Below are 19,247 nucleotides of genomic sequence, written 5' to 3'. Positions count from 1 at the left end.
ATTCCGCCCAGTCAGATGGTTGTGGGTATAAAAACATATGTCAGGCATTGGTTTAAAATCTAGGAAAGAGCATTCCATTTCGTTGTGATATTGCAATTTCATTAAAAAAAATTACAAAAACTATATACTCAAAACCATATACCAGAAAATGTTACTTTGATACTAATGGGGCAGAGAAAGTAATTAAAAAAAACTATCTGCTCTGCAAATTTATTCATGATGCTATTTTGGATTTGAAATGTCAAATTTGTCATGGGTTGAGTGCTGATGATCGGCTTATTTCACTTTGTAGAGACTCACAAACTGACATAATACCAAAACTTTAAATATAAATATGAGTATTACTAAATTATTTTCGTTAAATGTGTCAACATGAATCTAATGATGCGATTTTAAACTTAACTTCAACTATTTACAAGTGTTGTCGATTAAGTATCATTCTACCAACACATAGGATTACAAATTCAAAATGCGTGTTGGGCAAATAAATAAAGATATATTTTTTTATATGTCAAAACTAAAATTTTTGTGCACAATGAATGTTCCAGATGGTCCTTATGTTAAGTTGAAGGTTAAAAAAGGACTCGGCGATTTCCACTTAAAACAAATGATCATTGAGGATAAGTTCATTTATTTTCTTGATTTTGTTGTTTTGAATAAGACGTAATACTTAGATTCTTGATGTATTTTTTTGCAGGTGCCAAAGATAATATTGTGGATATCAATTGTGTATTAAATCTGTCCACAACGACAAAAAGAAATATCAATTAATTTTCTTTTTCTTTGGAAATCTGTATGAAAAAAATACAACATAAAAATGTTGTAAAGATTATTGGGCGACAGACTTAGTACCACTCAAAGTAGTCATCATGACAGACCTCATGAGATGGTCTTAGCCAGAATATTCTTTTGGAAAGCATATATTTATTGAAAGCAGCCCCGAACATCTCCAAAGGGATGTCATGTTTGATTCAACATGATACATGTAATCTAATATACTATATATATATAAGAATTGACCATGGAATTAGTTAGCTCAAGTTATAATTTTTTTTCGTTTAAAATGGTAAAGATTGTAGATTCATTTAAGAAGAATATGTATATATATATATATTTATATTTATATATGCAATCTTAGACTAAAAATGAACCCAATTAATATAGACCATGGTCTTTGACTACGGCAATTCATTAATCTATCTATTATCTATCTATTATATTAAAACAAAAGTACTTTTAGTACTTGTTTCCAAACACTCCCAAAGTTTTTTTATTTAAAAAAAAAACAGTTTTAAAATTATCCTAATTTATTGCAATATTATTTTAAAAAACATATTTTCTTTTATATAAAAATTTAATTCCGAAAATTAGATATTAATTTAAATAACTAAAGATTTCTTTAAATATAGGTTATATTTAATTTAAAATTCAAACTATTTTTTGTAATAACATTAATTTTAAAAATAAATATTAATTTAAATTACTTTAGATTTCCTTAAATATAAGTCAGATTTAATTTAACATTTAAATCCAAATAATATTTTCAGGATAACAAATATAATTAATCAATACCTTATTTTTTTAATCATATTCAATCAGACAAAAATTTTACATATTGAAAACAGATAAATATAAATATTATATGATAATTTGATGGAATAGGTTATGTTATTTTTATAATTGTGGTCTTGTGAGGGTTAGTTTAAAACATACAAGATATTAAGATAAATATTATTTCAAAATTAGTAAATATTTATATTATATAGTAATATGAACAGACGGATTAGAATTATAGTTTTATAACCATGGTTTTTTGGGATTAATAGAATGAGTGAATTATAAATATGTTTTTACAATAATGTTCATATTTTGATTAATAGAATGATCGGGTTAAAATTATGTTTTTATAATTGTGGTCATAATAATACTAAAAAAAAAAATTATATCAAAACATAAAAATAAATCTTTTTAGCACTTATTAAAAAATTATATCTATAAAAAAATACATTACAAATTTTGATTAAAAAAAATTCTCGTGCAGATACACGGGTAAAATCTAATTACTTTGTAAAATAGTTTCGAACCGTCAGATTAAACTCTTAAAAGCTTTTATTAAATGAAGCATATTAGGTTATTTTTAAGGATTTAGGCCCATATATGTATTCCATAAGTGGCTCAACTCAAACTAGCTAATGATTCGGAAGATTTAATTTACAGTATTTAAGTTAGCGTAGAAGTGCAAAATATTATAACGGTTTAGATCAGATTTTCAGTTAAAAAAAATGAATTTTTATTCTGGTTTACTTCGGTTCGATTTGAATAAACTTTGGTTCTATTTGAATAAATTTCGTTTTGATCAAAAATTCAAATTCGGTTTGGTTTTAGATAAATATATTTATAAGAAAATAAACACAATTAGTTTAATCTATAAATTTCAATATATTTAAATGTGATTTTTGTGCATAAGTTGATTACAATTTACAAATATTGATTGAACTTCGGTTAGTTTGATTCCGTTCGAGATTTTTGCCCAGTCATATATGGTTGTGGGTGGAAAAACATCTATCAAGCATTGGTTTAATCTAGGAAAGAGCATTCCATTTCGTTGTGATATTGTGATTTCATAAATATATACTTAAAAGTTAAAACCATATACTAAAATAATGTTAATTTGATATTGTTCGACCAAAAAAAAATGTTACTTTAATAGTGGGACGGAGAAAGTAATTAAAAAACAACCATCCGCCCTGCAAGTTTATTTAATGTCACCATCATTGTGGAGCACCTTTCTATAATTTCATATTTTCATTCTCATGTCTCTAACACACCAACTCCAAACAAAAGGTATTTGATTCAACTCCTAATCCATACTAATATTTTAGGCTTTTAGCACCTCCCATAGTAATAAAATAAAATCGTAAGAAAAAAAGGAATACGACAATTATCATAATTGGTGTGAACGGCATTAGTTTAAATGCAGGATTAACATGACAACAGAACACACTTATCTTCACATATTATGAAATACGTTATCCATCATTTTCTTTGCCTTTTTTAAAATACTTATATATTTGTCGTCCTATAATCATTCGATGTCACTAACCATCATATACAAGCTGAATAGTCTAAATAATAGGCGGTTTGGGCGGCATCCAATGGTGACCTGCCACGTAGTGTAAGACCAACAACTTCACCCTACATCTTTGCTATATAAACACGAGCATGAAAAAGCACAAGCCACAATAACCACATAAAAGAGCTTGTAATCATCAACCAGAGAGTCAAAAGAGTTCTATTAGCTTTTATACATCAAAATGGTGAAGATTGCGATTGGAAGTTTGGGTGATTCATTTAGCGTCGCGTCACTAAAGGCTTACTTGTCTGAGTTTATCGCAACTCTTCTCTTCGTCTTTGCTGGCGTTGGCTCTGCCCTTGCCTTTGGCAAACTAACATCCGATGCAGCCTTGGACCCGGCTGGTCTTGTCGCTGTGGCGGTGGCTCACGCATTTGCTCTTTTCGTCGGTGTTTCCATAGCCGCCAACATCTCAGGTGGACACCTTAACCCCGCCGTGACACTAGGCCTCGCCGTCGGCGGCAACATCACAATCATCACCGGTTTCTTCTACTGGATTGCTCAGTGTCTTGGCTCCATCGTCGCTTGTCTCCTCCTCGTCTTCGTTACCAATGGCGAGGTACACCAAAACATACTTGAATACAAAACGACCGTGACTAAAAAATGTTGTGGCGGTCTAAAAGTCCGGTTTGATTTATAAGGTAATGATTAACCGAGAATTTTGTTTTATTTCCCGGTTATGTAGAGCGTACCGACCCATGGTGTAGCAGCCGGTTTAGGAGCGGTGGAAGGAATAGTGATGGAGATTGTGGTGACTTTTGCTCTGGTCTACACAGTCTACGCCACGGCGGCTGATCCAAAGAAGGGATCGCTAGGGACCATAGCTCCGATTGCCATTGGTTTCATCGTTGGTGCTAACATACTCGCCGCCGGTCCATTCAGCGGTGGCTCTATAAACCCGGCCAGGTCATTTGGACCAGCTGTTGTCAGTGGTGACTTCTCTCAGATATGGATCTACTGGGTGGGTCCACTCGTCGGTGGTGCACTCGCTGGACTTATCTACGGTGACGTCTTCATCGGATCATACGCTCCGGCTCCGACCACAGAAAGCTACCCTTGATCAATATCCTCTACGGTTTTTACTCTGTTTGGTTTCTTGAGCCTCAGTATCTGGCTATCTGCTTTTGGTACTTGTGAAATGTTTGGTCCAATTTCTTCCGGTTATGAATGATTGAATGTGGAGAAAAACGATCAAAGTTGTATTTCCTTTGGTTAATAATAAGAATTGTACATTTTTCAGATTTTTTTTATGGAGAAAAACTTGCTTGGATGTAAAACAAATTTTCGGTTAATCGTACCTATTTTATTTAAAAAAATAGGTTCTCTGTTAATCCAGAAGTATGTTAGTAAAATCGTTTTATAATCGAATAATGGCTCAAAAGAACCTATTTTTTTTAGTCTCCAAATAAATACTCGTTCACAATAATACTCCTAATTATGATTTATGATATTCTAAGTTTCTTATTGATGAACACATCATTTTTTCATCTCTAGTCAAATGGTTTAAGACCACAAATTTTATTCCTCTCATGGGAGTAAGAATCCACTTGTGGCGACTGGTGAGTTAAAAAATATGATTGGTGCACATTAGAGTAAATTAGTAGAAAGTTAAAAAAAAATAGAGATTAGATTAGAGAATAGGCTTCCTTGCGTGATACGGCTCAAGATAACGTGGTCGACCTATTCTCACTCTCTATCATCAAATCAAGTAGAAAAGCTTATAACAACAACTTAAATTGGTAATGCATTAAACTTTTTGAAAATAAAAAAAAAATTATTGAAGTAAAATGGTGAAAAAAGTAGGTTACTTATTTCCTCTTTTAAGCTTTAGAGGAAAGAGACGAGACGATGCACATTTCTTTATTTTCAACAGTTACAATGTTACATAACAGAAAAGAAAGAAGAATATTGTTCACTGTACTTATCACCTTTAAGTGAAATATAAAAGTAAAAAAATGTGCTTCTTATTATTTTTCCACTAAAAAGGTCAACTAGTCATATCTGAAAAGATTTATTTTTTGACAATATTGACATGGTTAAGTAGTTAATCTGAAAAGTGAAAACACATATACTACATATTTGTGGAATCTTTCAAAGATAAAATATGTTTGAAAATTTGAAAAAAAAAAAAAAAACAAATGAAAGAGTTCTTTCATATTGCTCAAGAATGACCAATCTTTCCCTATCTCAGGCCCATTTGAAACCCATTTAAATTACAAGACTCAAACCTGTACATGATTAGTCTTATTGGCTCGAGAAGCTTTTGTTTAATTGCTTGGGTACTCAACGGTTTGGATACGAAGGTGATAATTAAATAGAAATGGTAGATAGAAAACACACTCCAAAAAGTAATCCTTGAAACAACTCAAATGATAAGAAGAGTACATTAAACTAATTAGCCTCTTATACTTTTACGTATGATTATTATTTGGAGGAGGTGGTCGGCTTGGGGGGAATGAATCGTGTGAGGAGCCGTCCGGTCAAAAGACAAAATCTCTCAAACCAATGCATTTGTCGCCTCTTTGTGGTTTCACAAACCGTCCCACCAGATTAAGATATTACCTCATTTCATGGACAATGTTCTTAAACCACAAATAATATCCTCTTTCTCTTACTCTCTCACTCTCTCACTCTATCCACACATAGTATATAAGAACATGGAGACGAGTTCCTAAATCTTTAAGCCTCTTTTTGGTGATTAAACACTCATTCAGATTTTTATTGTAATCTACATCATTTGTTAGTCCGCACGTACTTTTGGAAACTTGTGGTTTGAATAATTCTCGCTCATTAAACAAAAAAAGAAAAAAAGATTCTCTCTCTCTCTCTCTCTCTCTTATTGTAGTTTTGGTTTATGCTCTTCCTCTTCTCTTCCACCTGAGTCAACATCATCCTTTTCATCTCCAAAAGTTATTCCTTTTTCTTATTTTCTCTTTTTTAATAAAAGTTTACAGTTCATTTCCAAGTTTTATTTCTGAAACTCAAAGCTGGTTCCTCTGTTTTTGTCACATGGTTTTCCATCAGAACATAATAATAACTCTTACACCACCAGGGCAATAAATATCCTTTCTTGTGATCTCACGTCATCTTTTCTCATATCCGACAAAACTTCATTTTCAAATCGGAAGATTCAAAATGGAAAGTGGGTTTTATTCAGATTGGAAGGATACTTCTTCTTCCTTGTTTGGATCAGAGAACATGGAGGAAGAGTTGGAAGATGGAGTTCTCAGAGCTGAAGAGCTTTTCTCATCGATTCCTCAGCCTCAGACACCAAAAGAGCCAATGGAGTTTCTGTCCAGATCCTGGAGTCTCTCTACTTCTGAAATCTCCAAAGCACTTGCACTCAAACACAGACAACAACAAGAACAGTTTTGTGCTGCCCAAAACACTCCTCCTGTCTTGTTTTCTGATGGTGCTGCAGATCCACTCGTGGTACGATACATTTTCCTTATCCCTTTCCCAAATTCTGATCAAACCCACTTTTCTCAGAATCATGGAGAGCCTTAAAGTCAGAGACTTTTTCTTTTTTTTCATTTGTATCTGACAATTTCACCACTTTTCAACATAGTTCTTGGGAATTGGAATAGATATAAAACATTGGATTCAAAAATATTGGATTTTGATTTTCAGGCTGGGAAGATCATGAACTCGTTGGGCACACGCAGAGCAGGGACATTATCCAAATGGTTTCACCACCACAAGGAACACAGCAGCAGCAGCAACACCACCAACTATCTCAAGAAGAAAGACAAGGCACGTGTTGAGAACGCACACGTGCATTCTGCAGTCTCTATAGCCGCTCTGGCTGCAGGTTTAGCCTCTGTGACCTCTGCAAGCAATTGCAAAGGCTCAGGCTCCAAGATGGCTCTGGCTCTGGCCTCAGCCACCGAACTGTTGGCCTCACACTGTGTTGAGATGGCTGAGCGAGCCGGTGCTGACCGTGCACGTGTTGCTTCCACGGTTAGATCTTCTGTGGATATCCACAGCCCCGGTGATCTCATGACTCTAACCGCCGCGGCTGCAACTGGTAAGGCTATATTGTTGAAAAGTTTAGGCTATCTAGCAGCTTGGAATGCATTTGATCTGATTTTGTCTAAAACGGAACCTAGCTTTGAGAGGAGAAGCGGCTTTGAAGGCGAGGCAGCCAAAGGAAGCAAGGAAAAACGCAGCTATTACACCTTTCGAGAGAAGCTTCTCTGACTCTCATTGGCCTGCAAATTTTCAGTTTAGACTGGAAGAGCCAAATATTCCAATTGAAGGTGAACTGATGCAATGCGCACGAAATGGTAAATTCTCTTCTGTATGTGATACTCTAATCAAATGAAGAGTCCAGTGAGATAAGACAGAGAGCTTAACTCTTCTTCCTTGTGCTAAAAAACTTGCAGGAGTGCAGCGAACTAAGCGTGTCTGTGTTTATATCAACAAGAAGTCTCAGGTACAGCAGATTTTATTAGTATCCATAACACACAACACATCGCAGTTCACTTCTTATCCAATACTTATTTTGCTACTTATGATTTTGCAGGTAATAATCAAACTCAAAAGCAAACATGTTGGAGGGGCATTCTCCAAGAAGGTCAAATGTAAGCATTTCTAAATCTTTCAGTTCAGATAATTTACCTGAAAGACGGACACATTCTGAACCTGTTGTTCCTTTCTGAAGGCGTTGTCTATGGAGTCTGCGATGAGAAATCAGCTTGGCCTTACAGGAAAGAGAGGGAAAATTCAGAAGAAGTCTACTTTGGTCTGAAAACCGGGCAAGGCCTTTTGGAGTTCAAGTGCAAGAACAAGATTCACAAGCAGAGATGGGTTGATGGGGTTCAGTCTCTTCTCCGCCAAGTAAATTGCTTCGAGGCTGCCAAATGCTCGCTGGGATCTCTGAGTCTCACCGGTCACACGTGATCCAGGATCCTGTGTATATCTGATTATATACATACATATATCCACATTTTTGCTGTTGTGATGTATTTGCAAAACTTGGCAATGTACAATCTCAGTCTCTGTAACCTAAGAGGACTTTTGGATAAAACACAACAGGTTTTTCAAAATGATCACATCAAGTGGTAGGAACCAATTGCTATGTACATAAATACATCAGAAGAGAATGATGGATCTCAACTGAACCTTTTATTTCCAATGAATTCAATTTATGATTTGCTATGAAGAACCATAGCAAACATTTTTTTTTTTTGCTATGAAGAATCAAAAATATTGTAGAGAAGTAGTAGCTAGTATGTATAACCTTTCTTGCATGAAGAATCAGGTGAGAGACATGTCAGAGATTTCATGTTGGCCGTATTAGAATACGACAGTCTTTTGTGTCCCGTAAGGCAATACCCGCAGTTCACAATAAGATTTAATAGCTTTCATGAGGCACTTTTTCTCGAGATCCTCTGATTTCTGGACAAAGCTTCTCAAGTTGTCTCGGTGGGAAACTCTCTCAACCTGCAAAACTCAAATTGAGACATTGCTGAAGAAAAATGCAACCCTCAGAAAACATTAACTAGTAGGGAGATGAATCGATCACCATTTGTTCAATGATGGGACCTGAATCAAGTTCCTCTGTAACAAAATGAGTTGTTGCACCAATTAGTTTCACACCTGCATCAAATGCCTACCAACAGAATCTAGAAGAGTAAGAAGCAAAGACGAGCAGTGAGAGATAAGGACCGGACTAAATATAAACAAACATAACTCAGGAATCAAAGAAGCCAGAAACCTGTTTCGCGGGACTTCGCCCTTTGAATGATGGCAAGAGGCCATGATGGATATTGATTACATCTTTTCCATAACCTTTCAAGAAGTTACCAGACAGTAGCTGTCAAAGGAAAATCATCCGTCAATGATTTATCTTTTGTTAATAAAGCAGTTCAATAGCTTTCATGAGGCAATAAGCTAATGCTATGAAATTTCATCTGTAAATGAATTTATGCTTCTTTGCAGGAACAGCTTTATTAACAAAGGAAAATGTCACAGTCTTGTATGAAAATTCTTTTGTTAATAAAGCTGTTTCTGCGAAGAAGCATGAATTCAAAGCAAGAACTGCCTTAGGAGAAATCACTATTCATTTTTTCGCTTGTAACAAAGAAGACGCAAGCAAACTGAAATACACATTCATCAGAATGAGACTATCTAGAACAATGATTCCCTCACCATTTCGTTTAAATAGAAGAAAACGAGCTTAGTATGGGGCTGAAAATCTGATATATGTACCTGCATATATCTAGCGAGAACTAGAAAATCGGTATCCTTAACCAATTCCAAAATCTCCTCTTCTATTTTGTTCTGATCGGTTGTTGGCAAATAATGATATGAGATGCCATGCCTCTGGAGAAACCGCATAATATGGGTGTTTGGAGCTCTTTCATGATTACTGATACACAGAAAATATTCCTCAATCACTAGTCGCACCTAATATATCCATTTAAGTTCGTTGAGAAGGATTACCTTATAACACATGTTATATCGACGGGAAGTTTTCCGTCTTGCCATTTATGTAACATCTCAACCAGACAATGATCCTACAGACAAAACAATCATACGACTTCAGGAAAAGTTACACACAAAAAAAAAAAAATAGAGGACACAGAACAAAAAGGATCTTAATGACAATGATCCTATAGACAAAATAATCACACAACTTCAGGAAAAAAAAACACACAAAAGAAACAAGAGGACACAGAATAAAAAGGATCTTAATGACAAGTAATTTACCTGTTTGGACAGTAGAAGAGCAATCTTGTATTTGGGGTCTAAAGAGGGCACTCGTACAACCGAGCTCATAGCATTGAATTTTTGTGCAATAGTTTGAAAATCTTCACCCATCTGCCTCCTTGGCCATTTTACTGGATCAAATATAAACTCGCTGCCCAAGAAATTACCTTTTTTTCATCACAACTAAACCCAAAAATAGAAACCTTTAACTACATTTCCAATATGTAAGAACCTTAGAGATATAAAAAAAAAAAAAACTCCCAAGCTTTTTAGAGTCGATAGTCTTCTGAAGTAGCATCAAAGGCAAGATTTTTTGTTGGAAATGGAAAACTGGGAAGTGTACCTTCTAGAGTAGAAGACATTCTTGTTTTCAGGAACAAAAACATCGTAACCAAGAATGTTCCCTCCCTTTGCAGCAATGCAATCCGATAGTTTCGCTACAATCCCAACCACATCCTAAACTTCAAAAGAAAAACAGATAATTGGATTCAATTAGATTAGGGAGGGAAAAAAAAATGAATATTCGATTGATGATATACGTACCGGACAATGGAAGACGTGGACGCCGGGGACGAGAAGGGGTGAGACAGAGGAATCGAGGGACTCGCCGTGAAATTTAGAAGAATTGAAGGACCATTTCATAAATGATCCAAAAGCTGTGGCGGAGAGACATGAGTTGGTGGAGACTCTTCGTATCATCATCGCCTCTGTTTCAAGCAACCACCTTTTCAGCTATGGGAGCTCATTCGCACCATTGTTATACTTACATATCTCATCAAATTCTCACCTTTTTATCTTTCGATTCTCTGTGTCTGCTCTGATTTTTATCCTATTCTAGACAATTTAAAAAGTTGTCTAAGCTCATTTTTAGCCAGTTAAATTATGACGCATCCTCCCAAAAGAATATAAAAGACAATTAACCATACGATACTGAAAAATTAAAAAAAAAAAAAAAAAAAAAAGAAGAGAAAACAGAGAGAGAAAAGTTCTAGTAATGGCGGATGTGAAGGACTCAGTGACTGCCAAGTATGGAATCGTAGGGATTGGTATGATGGGGAGAGAACATCTCATCAATCTTCACCATCTTCGTGACCAAGGCCTCGCCGTCGTTTGCATCGCCGATCCTCACGCACCCTCACAGCTCTTGGCCATTGAACTCGCTCGATCTTTTGGCTGGGAACTCAAGGTTTTTCTCATTTCTCTGAACAATCATACAAAATCACAATCATACATAAGTTATTTGAGATTTACGACTGAAAAATTTTGACTTGGAGAGAACCCACATGTGACCTTTGATTATTTGAGATTTAGGCGTTGGTAAACTCAGGATTTGAGATTTTCCCGGTGTTGTGGTAAAAGGTATTCTCAGGGCACGAGGAGTTGCTGAAGAGTGAGATGTGCGACGTGATTGTTGTGTCTTCTCCAAATATGACTCATCATCAGATTCTGATGGACATTATCAGTTACCCAAAACCGCATCATGTTCTTGTTGAGAAGCCTTTATGCACCACAGTTGCAGATTGCAAACAGGTCATTTTTATGTTTTCTTTGTATAATACCAAATCTCTTTGCTGAGTAGTCTCTGGTTAATCAATTCATCGAAAGCTGTGCCTGGAATTAGGTTCTGGAGGCTGCAAAGAAAAGGTCAGATATGGTGGTGCAAGTTGGGTTAGAGTACAGATACATGCCGCCAGTAGCTAAGCTTATAGAAAAAGTTAAAGGCAGAGACTTTGGTAATGTCAAGATGGTAGCGATCCGAGAACATAGATTCCCTTTCTTGGTTAAGGTATAGCTCGAACAAGATGCACTATTGTGTAGTGTTTTGTGCATCCAATCTATATGTTTTGCTGAGTGAACACTTCCTTAGGTGAATAACTGGAATAGATTCAATGTGAACACTGGAGGGACCTTAGTGGAGAAATGCTGCCACTTCTTTGATCTAATGAGGCTCTTTGCCGGTGCGAATCCTGTCTCTGTGATGGCTTCTGGAGGCATGGATGTGAACCACAAGGATGAAGTTTATGATGGGAAGGTACATTTTAGTTAATCCCAAATCATCACCGAAATCAATGTGTATTGCGAGTTTCATAGTACATGTTTCTCTGTGACAATATAGGTGCCTGATATAATTGATAACGCATATGTTATAATTGAGTTTGACAATGGATGTCGTGGGATGCTCGATCTTTGCATGTTTGCTGAAGGAAGCAAAAACGAGCAAGAAATCTCTGTTACTGGTGACATTGGAAAGGTAAGTCCTTTTGAAACTTTATGGCCTTGTATGTGCCTATTTATGCTCTTAGTGTGATAGGTTTTGAGCATGCAATGCAAGAAACGCTGGATATTCTTTGCCTTGTATTGAATTTTCTGATCCTTTGCATTATTCCTAGAGTACATATTTTCCATCTGGATATTCTTCATAAGCACCATCAGCTGAAGCTGTAGTTCTTGCGTATAGGCCAAATAAGAATATAGTTAGAGAAAAAGAGCATAGAGTGTTCTGGGACCATTTCTTTGGAGTTTGTTCATATGACTTATGATTTTAGGATCAATATATCTTCCAAACTTACTTGGCTAGCATGTTGCAGGGGGAGGCACTTGTTCCAGAGGGCATAGTTCGATATGGTAGTCGTGCAGATGGAAGAGAACACGTTCAAACAATAAAAGCTGAGGATGAAAGAATAAAGTAAAATCTATTCGACTACATATTGCCTTCTTGCAGTCTTACAATGTATTATAGTCTTACATCACATTCACATTCACATGATATATTTGGTTATTCAGATATGAAGGGTTGCATCACGGGTCAAGTTACTTGGAACACCTCATATTCTTATCAGCAGTCAGAGGTGAAGGACGAGCAGCTGTTGATTTGGAAGACGGATTAATGGCTGTTGCCATGGGAGTTGCTGCACAGCTCTCCATTCAGGAGCGCCGCTATGTATCCATTGACGAGGTCTTGTGACTTGTGATAACAGTCTTTTCTTTTATTTTATTTTATTTTATTTTATTTTTTTGTAAAATCGGCTGTTCATATGTTTGCTATCCAATTGTTTTGTTGTAAGATAAGCCAAGACTGAATAGTTTTTAATAGTAATTTGTGTTTAAGCTTCAGTTAGTGGAAGTTTCGATGGCTACAATGAGTTTATTATCCAACTCATTCTCTGTTTTGGTCATTAACACAGTAATTGTGATTCATTGACACCTCTTCCTACTGTAATTATAGATAGATACAACACCAGTGAGCTTATCTTCTACCATAAGAAGGATGAAAACTAGATGGGATTGATGACTACAATTTGTGAAGATATTAGCCAAGATGGAAGGAAGAATCAGAATCATGACTGTAAGATGCAAACCTTCAAAAGTATGGGTTAGATTCAGACTGTTAGAAGAATCAGAATCATGACTGTATCATATGGGTTAGATTCTATTTCGGTTACTAGTTTAACAAAATTGAACCGGAATCGACCCAAAGAAACTAAACCGTTTTGGGTGTAAGTTGAACCGGTTTTCGAAATAAAAATCGGCGTGGTGAAGTGCAAACCGTGATAGATTTCCCAGTGGCGCGCTTTTCCCTTCATTATCGGAAACTCTTGTCCCCGTCGCTCGATTTTCAAATTTTTCATCTGAGGAGCGGATATGGAAGACGATGGGGGAGAGAGATCGAGCTTCGTCGCTGGCCTAATCGAGAACAGAGCCAAAGAGGTAAGTACGGCTTCTCCATTGCTGCGAATTTCGCAGGACTAAGTTTCGATTTGTGTCCTCTTAAGGTCTCCCATTTTTGCTACGACGAGTTTTCTGGGATCGATTTCATATCATCAGAAAATTGGTTGTTCTTCGCATGATATTTTGGTTGTGATTTTGGATTCTATTTTGGATTTCTATGGATCAGGTTGGAATGGCTGCTTTTGACCTAAGGTCCGCTTCACTGCATCTATCTCAGTATATAGAGACAAGCAGCTCGTATCAAAACACGAAGACGCTGCTGCGTTTCTATGATCCCTCTGTGATAATTGTTCCTCCCAACAAACTTGCAGCCGATGGCATGGTTGGGGTTTCAGAATTGGTGGATAGATGTTATAGCACCGTTAGGAAGGTGAAATTTTCTGTCCCATGGATACTACGAATTGGGAAATGAATGTGTGTGTCTTTGGATACAGGAGAGTAATTAAGTACTGTTTTTATCTTCCCTTCTTGCAGGTTGTGTTTGCCCGTGGCTGTTTTGATGATACCAAGGTTGATCCATGAACCTTTTATAGTACAAACATCCATTGATTCTTGTAGTCATGTGTTTCTAATTGTATATGCAATTTTGGGTTACATGATTCAGGGTGCCGTGCTAATACAAAACTTGGCTGCAGAAGAACCTTTGGCGCTTGGTTTAGACACTTACTATAAGCAGCATTATCTCTCATTGGCTGCCGCTGCAGCTACAATCAAATGGTGCCTCGTCCTGAACTTTCCGCTTAAGTACATTATCAGTTTGGTGTTTTTTAAATACTGATTTTGGTTGTGTCATGAGCAGGATAGAGGCGGAAAAGGGTGTGATAGTCACCAACCACTCACTAACTGTATGCGTTTGGTTTTGTACAATAATCAGTTACCTGATAAAAATTTCTTATTGATTGTGCTCCCTATGTCTAGGTAACTTTTAATGGATCGTTTGATCACATGAATATCGATGCAACTAGGTACGGTTATCTTTATACTATTTCATGTTCCTAGTCTATTACATTACAGAGAACTTTAGCATCAAAACTATATAATCTGTATGTTTCATTTTTTCCTTGATTTGATGGTAGTGTTGAGAATCTGGAAATCATTGATCCATTCCATAATGCTCTTTTGGGCACTAGCAATAAGAAGAGGAGTCTATTCCAGATGTTCAAGACAACCAAAACAGTTGGCGGGTATCTGGAAACACTTTTCTTTAAGAGTTGAAATTACTGATAGAGACCTCTTTGTCCTTTGTGTATATGAGTTTGGCATTTCAGCATTCTAATTTTAATCTTCATAGTAATGTTCTTCAATCATTATTCCTTTAACTCACTGGTCATTTTATTATATGCTGGTCAGGACTAGGCTTCTTCGTGCCAATTTGTTGCAGCCTCTGAAAGATATTGAAACTATTAACACCCGCCTGGACTGCCTGGTTAGTATAGCTATTTTTGGGTGTCACATTTTTTAAGGAACTTCTTAGGACATTATTTAATTTCCGTTATATATGTTGATTTACAGAGCTTGATCATTTTACAGCTATCGGAAACTTTCCATTGTATGATGATGCATTAATCATAAAGCAATAGTCCTCTTCTTGTAATTGCAGGATGAGTTGATGAGCAATGAACAACTATTCTTTGGGCTTTCACAGGTTTTACGTAAATTTCCGAAAGAGACTGGTAAGTAATAAAGCGAAGAGGACTTTTATCGTTGCGTCCAAAATATTGAGCTCGGTTCTTTTGTTAATCACATCACTTCAAGAGATTTCTGACCATCATCCACATCTTACAGATCGAGTGCTTTGTCATTTCTGCTTCAAACCAAAGAAAGTCACAGAAGCGGTCCTAGGTTTCGATAATACCAGAAGGAGCCAAAACATGATTTCAAGCATTATCTTACTGAAGACTGCACTGGATGCTTTGCCTCTACTTGCTAAGGTGTTTTTTTCTTCTCATTTTGTTATCAGTTTTTTCCTTGATTTGGCAACTATGTCTATGGTCTACCTCTAATTTTAGTTGCGCCATGTCCCATGTAAAAATGCAGGTTTTAAAGGACGCAAAGTGTTTTCTCCTTGCCAATGTTTACACGTCTGTGTGTGATAATGAGAAATATGCTTGCATCAGAAAAAGGTAAGGCATTAGTGGGTCTGGCTAGTAGATATTAACTATGATCTTCGTTTCTAGAAGTCTTTTTCATATCCTTCTTAAAGGTTTCTAAAAATAACTAGAGTCTGTATCCTCTTTTTGTTTCAGAATCGGGGAAGTTATTGATGATGATGTTCTCCATGCACGGGTTCCTTTCGTTGCCCGCACACAGCAGTGTTTTGCTTTAAAAGCTGGTATTGATGGATTTTTGGATATTGCAAGGAGAACTTTCTGTGACACTAGTGAAGGTGAACCAACAGTATGCTTCATTTTGTATTATTACCGATTTTCCCATTTACAAATCTGTTCAGCTAATCTAAAATCCTATAAACACTGACAGCAATACATAATCTGGCCAGTAAGTATCGTGAGGAATTCAACTTGCCAAATCTTAAACTCCCTTTCAACAACAGGCAGGGATTCTTTTTCAGAATTCCGCAGAAGGAAGTGCAGGGAAAACTTCCAAGCAAATTTACTCAGGTCAAAAACCCACTTCCATCAGAAACTTAAATGTTCTATCTATATATGGTTTTCCTGAATTTGTTTGTTCTTGTACGTGGTTTGTAATCCAGGTAGTAAAACATGGGAAAAACATACATTGTTCGAGTCTGGAACTGGCTTCTGTAAGTTGAATCATCACAATTTCAAATACCTTGTTTCCTAGTGGGATTCTCTTGGTGCTTAATTAGTGTTTAGCAGTTGCGGAAGTGATATAGTTCAGGAGGTTTTAATCAAGCGAAGACTTAGAAACACCATGGATCTTTTTGATATAAGAAGAATCCCTCAAATCTAGAAGTGGGAACTATGTTCAACGATTCGGGAACCTAGACACAATGTTTCATTAATATCAACCATACATTGATCTATTGTGCAGTTGAATGTCAGGAATAAGTCTGCGGCTGGAGAGTGTTACATTCGAACAGAAACATGCCTGGAAGGTTGATTATTGCACATTGTTCGCAAAGATATGTAGTAACACGATCAATTATAGTCCAATGAGGCTTGGCTTGTTGATGGCTATTACATGAAACGTTTCTATATGTATGCAGCACTAATGGATGCTATAAGGGAAGATGTATCTGCCCTCACACTCCTAGCAGAAGTCTTATGTCTCCTAGATATGATTGTTAATTCATTTGCTCATACAATATCCACAAAGCCAGTTGATCGATACACGAGACCTGAACTAACAGGTAGCTGACCCTCTGATTATCATTCCTCAAACACCTACCATTGTATCCTCAAGTATCTAAATATCTCTTGAACAATTAGACTGAAGCATATCATAAAAAAAAAAAAAGAGTGCACAGTATGTTTTACACTGCACCTTAAGTGAAATGATTGATCAACGTTCTATGTGGAATTTACTTGCCTATATATTTTTTGGCAGATAGTGGCCCATTGGCAATTGATGCTGGAAGGCATCCCATCCTAGAAAGTATACACAATGACTTCGTTGTAAGTTGTTTGGTGCTATTTCTCATGGTACTATCATCCCTCAATTTTATTCTGAGAGAACATCTTGGTGACAAACCTTGAAGAAATGTATCTGATATTCCTTTACTCACTAACATTATCATCCAAGAAATCTGGGAATTACAGATTTATGTGTTCTGCCCTTTGCGCTCTTGTCAACCACTTTATTCTATCCTTTGGGCCCTGTGCACACTTGCTTAACTCACTAATTTTCTCTTTTTGCAGCCAAATAGTATCTTCATGTCAGAAGCAACCAACATGTTGGTAGTTATGGGTCCAAACATGTACGGGAACTCCTGCTTTACTTCCTCGATTGCTGATCAATTGTCCAAAAAATCCTCATCGACTCGTGTTTTCATTTGCATTCCATATCTCAAGGAGCGGAAAGAGCACATATCTCCAACAGGTGTGTCTAGTGGTCATTCTTGCTCAGATTGGCTGTTATGTCCCAGCTCGCTTTGCAACTATAAGGGTGGTTGACCGCATATTCACAAGAATGGGGACAATGGATAACCTTGAGTCAAATTCAAGCACGGTAATCCTTTAACCTCTCGCTCAGACATTATTTCATACTGGTAGATGATCGTTATCAATATGGTAATTTCCATGGATTTGGCATGTTGATTAATACCAACAATTTACTTTACATGCGGAGAAGTGATATCATGATTCTCATTCCTTGCTTTTCAATGTCACAGTTTATGACAGAGATGAGAGAGACCGCTTTCATAATGCAGAATGTCTCCAACAGGTAGTCTTTTTGAAATCATTGATACAAGGGGAACCTCCCACTCCGTTTCATATCTTGTTAAACAGCCTCATAATGTAGGAGTTTGATAGTCATGGATGAACTCGGGAGGGCGACTTCTTCCTCAGACGGGTTAGCAATGGCTTGGAGTTGCTGCGAGCATCTTTTATCACTCAAAGCGTAAGCATTTAACTGAGTTATTGTCACCGCCATAAAAGGTACTTGATAAACAAATGCAAATGGACTTTCTGTGGATATTATTAACTTTCAGGTACACAGTATTTGCAACCCATATGGATAGTCTCGCAGAGTTAGCAACCATCTATCCAAATGTCAAGGTTCTTCACTTTTATGTAGACATCAGAGATAACCGCTTAGACTTCAAGGTTCTTCCTGCGTTTTCCTGTATTGGTTCGAGGTTTTAGCTTACCTACTGCTGCTAAACGTTAGATTTTCTGATCAGTTTCAACTGCGAGATGGAACCTTACATGTTCCTCACTACGGCCTTCTGTTAGCCGAAGTAGCTGGCCTGCCTAATACAGTGATTGAAACAGCTAGGACCATAACCTCAAGGATCACAGCCAACGTATTACTCCATAACTTACCAAATTGAGACGCTATATCTCATCCATACCCTTGCATAAATACAGAGTTCTGAGTTTGACTTTAATGAATGTTGGGCAGGAAATGAAAAGAATAGAGCTAAACTGTGGGAAGCACCATGAAATGCATAGGCTCTACCGAGTCGCTCAAAAGTTGATATGCTTGAAATACTCCAGACAGACGGAAGACTCAATACGCCAAGCTCTACAAAATCTCAAGGACAGCTTCACAGAAGGAAGGCTCTAAACATAAACTTATCTTTTCGCTTTCCTACTCATAATTAGGATTTTTTAGATCACCCTATTTTACAAGTATCAAAACATCCAAGTTTAGAAGTCTATCTTCTTAGTCAAAACATCAAAGTTTAGAAGAATTCAGAAATTTTAAAGTACGAACAAATCTCATCAACGAGTGTAAATTTTTTTATCATTTAAGAGTTGATATTGTTTTAGTGTATCTCTGAGATAAACCAGTCCAGGTAAATATGTTATCTTGCTTACATGGTGGACATCACAACACTCCAATCTCTCCAAATGCATTGTATCTATAAGAACATGGGGATTATGGTTTTTTTCACTTATTAGATTATTTCTGTTTCTTTCGGATAACAAAAGAAATCAAGAGCAAAAAGAGAAGAAAACTTGCTTATTATTATTATTTTGCAACTGAGTAAGTAACAAAGAAGAAGAACTTAAATGTGCTAAAA

General features: G+C 36.5%; 5 protein-coding genes across 8 annotated transcripts; 4 read left to right on the top strand and 1 right to left on the bottom strand.

The window, feature by feature from the left end:
• The first annotated feature begins 3,245 nt into the window (after nucleotides 1–3,245).
• Nucleotides 3,246–4,367, top strand: LOC18029434 (probable aquaporin TIP2-2). The gene is made up of 2 exons (XM_006414179.2): nucleotides 3,246–3,692; nucleotides 3,819–4,367. The coding sequence occupies exons 1-2, from the start codon at nucleotides 3,315–3,317 to the stop codon at nucleotides 4,191–4,193; spliced, it is 753 nt and encodes a 250-aa protein (XP_006414242.1). The 5' UTR covers nucleotides 3,246–3,314; the 3' UTR covers nucleotides 4,194–4,367.
• Nucleotides 4,368–6,094: 1,727 nt separating this feature from the next.
• On the top strand, nucleotides 6,095–8,320 carry LOC18030015 (VAN3-binding protein). Its single transcript, XM_006414177.2, has 6 exons — nucleotides 6,095–6,565; nucleotides 6,764–7,160; nucleotides 7,243–7,419; nucleotides 7,519–7,568; nucleotides 7,659–7,716; nucleotides 7,797–8,320. The coding sequence occupies exons 1-6, from the start codon at nucleotides 6,269–6,271 to the stop codon at nucleotides 8,033–8,035; spliced, it is 1,218 nt and encodes a 405-aa protein (XP_006414240.1). The 5' UTR covers nucleotides 6,095–6,268; the 3' UTR covers nucleotides 8,036–8,320.
• Nucleotides 7,943–10,766, bottom strand: LOC18030014 (formyltetrahydrofolate deformylase 2, mitochondrial). 4 transcript variants are annotated; one of them, XM_006414176.2, is made up of 9 exons: nucleotides 10,391–10,674; nucleotides 10,191–10,303; nucleotides 9,848–9,998; nucleotides 9,581–9,654; nucleotides 9,347–9,506; nucleotides 8,853–8,951; nucleotides 8,661–8,747; nucleotides 8,376–8,578; nucleotides 7,943–8,044 (listed from the first exon to the last, which is right to left on the bottom strand). In XM_006414176.2, exons 1-8 carry the CDS (start codon nucleotides 10,547–10,549, stop codon nucleotides 8,432–8,434), a joined length of 990 nt encoding a protein of 329 aa, XP_006414239.2. In that variant the 5' UTR covers nucleotides 10,550–10,674; the 3' UTR covers nucleotides 7,943–8,044; nucleotides 8,376–8,431. The 4 variants fall into 4 exon arrangements, with proteins under 4 accessions (XP_006414239.2, XP_024004649.1, XP_024004650.1 ...); XM_024148881.1 differs by lacking the exon at nucleotides 7,943–8,044 and adding an exon at nucleotides 8,087–8,149; XM_024148882.1 differs by lacking the exon at nucleotides 7,943–8,044 and having other exon boundaries at nucleotides 10,391–10,554; nucleotides 10,635–10,766.
• A 20-nt stretch (nucleotides 10,767–10,786) lies between these two features.
• Nucleotides 10,787–12,965, top strand: LOC18030013 (myo-inositol 2-dehydrogenase). The gene is made up of 7 exons (XM_006414174.2): nucleotides 10,787–11,033; nucleotides 11,207–11,377; nucleotides 11,469–11,633; nucleotides 11,715–11,879; nucleotides 11,964–12,098; nucleotides 12,436–12,533; nucleotides 12,632–12,965. Exons 1-7 carry the CDS (start codon nucleotides 10,842–10,844, stop codon nucleotides 12,810–12,812), a joined length of 1,107 nt encoding a protein of 368 aa, XP_006414237.1. The 5' UTR covers nucleotides 10,787–10,841; the 3' UTR covers nucleotides 12,813–12,965.
• A 469-nt stretch (nucleotides 12,966–13,434) lies between these two features.
• LOC18030012 (DNA mismatch repair protein MSH4) lies at nucleotides 13,435–18,912 on the top strand. The gene is made up of 24 exons (XM_006414173.2): nucleotides 13,435–13,555; nucleotides 13,743–13,946; nucleotides 14,051–14,086; nucleotides 14,181–14,293; nucleotides 14,376–14,421; nucleotides 14,495–14,541; nucleotides 14,653–14,760; nucleotides 14,927–15,002; nucleotides 15,177–15,249; nucleotides 15,362–15,507; nucleotides 15,614–15,699; nucleotides 15,823–15,962; nucleotides 16,055–16,194; nucleotides 16,287–16,337; nucleotides 16,589–16,652; nucleotides 16,764–16,907; nucleotides 17,105–17,172; nucleotides 17,416–17,474; nucleotides 17,569–17,725; nucleotides 17,889–17,941; nucleotides 18,020–18,118; nucleotides 18,210–18,324; nucleotides 18,402–18,524; nucleotides 18,623–18,912. Exons 1-24 carry the CDS (start codon nucleotides 13,490–13,492, stop codon nucleotides 18,785–18,787), a joined length of 2,379 nt encoding a protein of 792 aa, XP_006414236.1. The 5' UTR covers nucleotides 13,435–13,489; the 3' UTR covers nucleotides 18,788–18,912.
• The last annotated feature ends 335 nt before the right edge of the window (nucleotides 18,913–19,247 follow it).

This window comes from Eutrema salsugineum, unplaced genomic scaffold (assembly GCF_000478725.1).
Source record: "Eutrema salsugineum unplaced genomic scaffold, Eutsalg1_0 scaffold_1, whole genome shotgun sequence".
NCBI classification, from domain to species: domain Eukaryota; kingdom Viridiplantae; phylum Streptophyta; class Magnoliopsida; order Brassicales; family Brassicaceae; genus Eutrema; species Eutrema salsugineum.
Note: the sequence above shows the minus strand (reverse complement) of the source record. Positions and strands in the feature narration are given on the sequence as shown.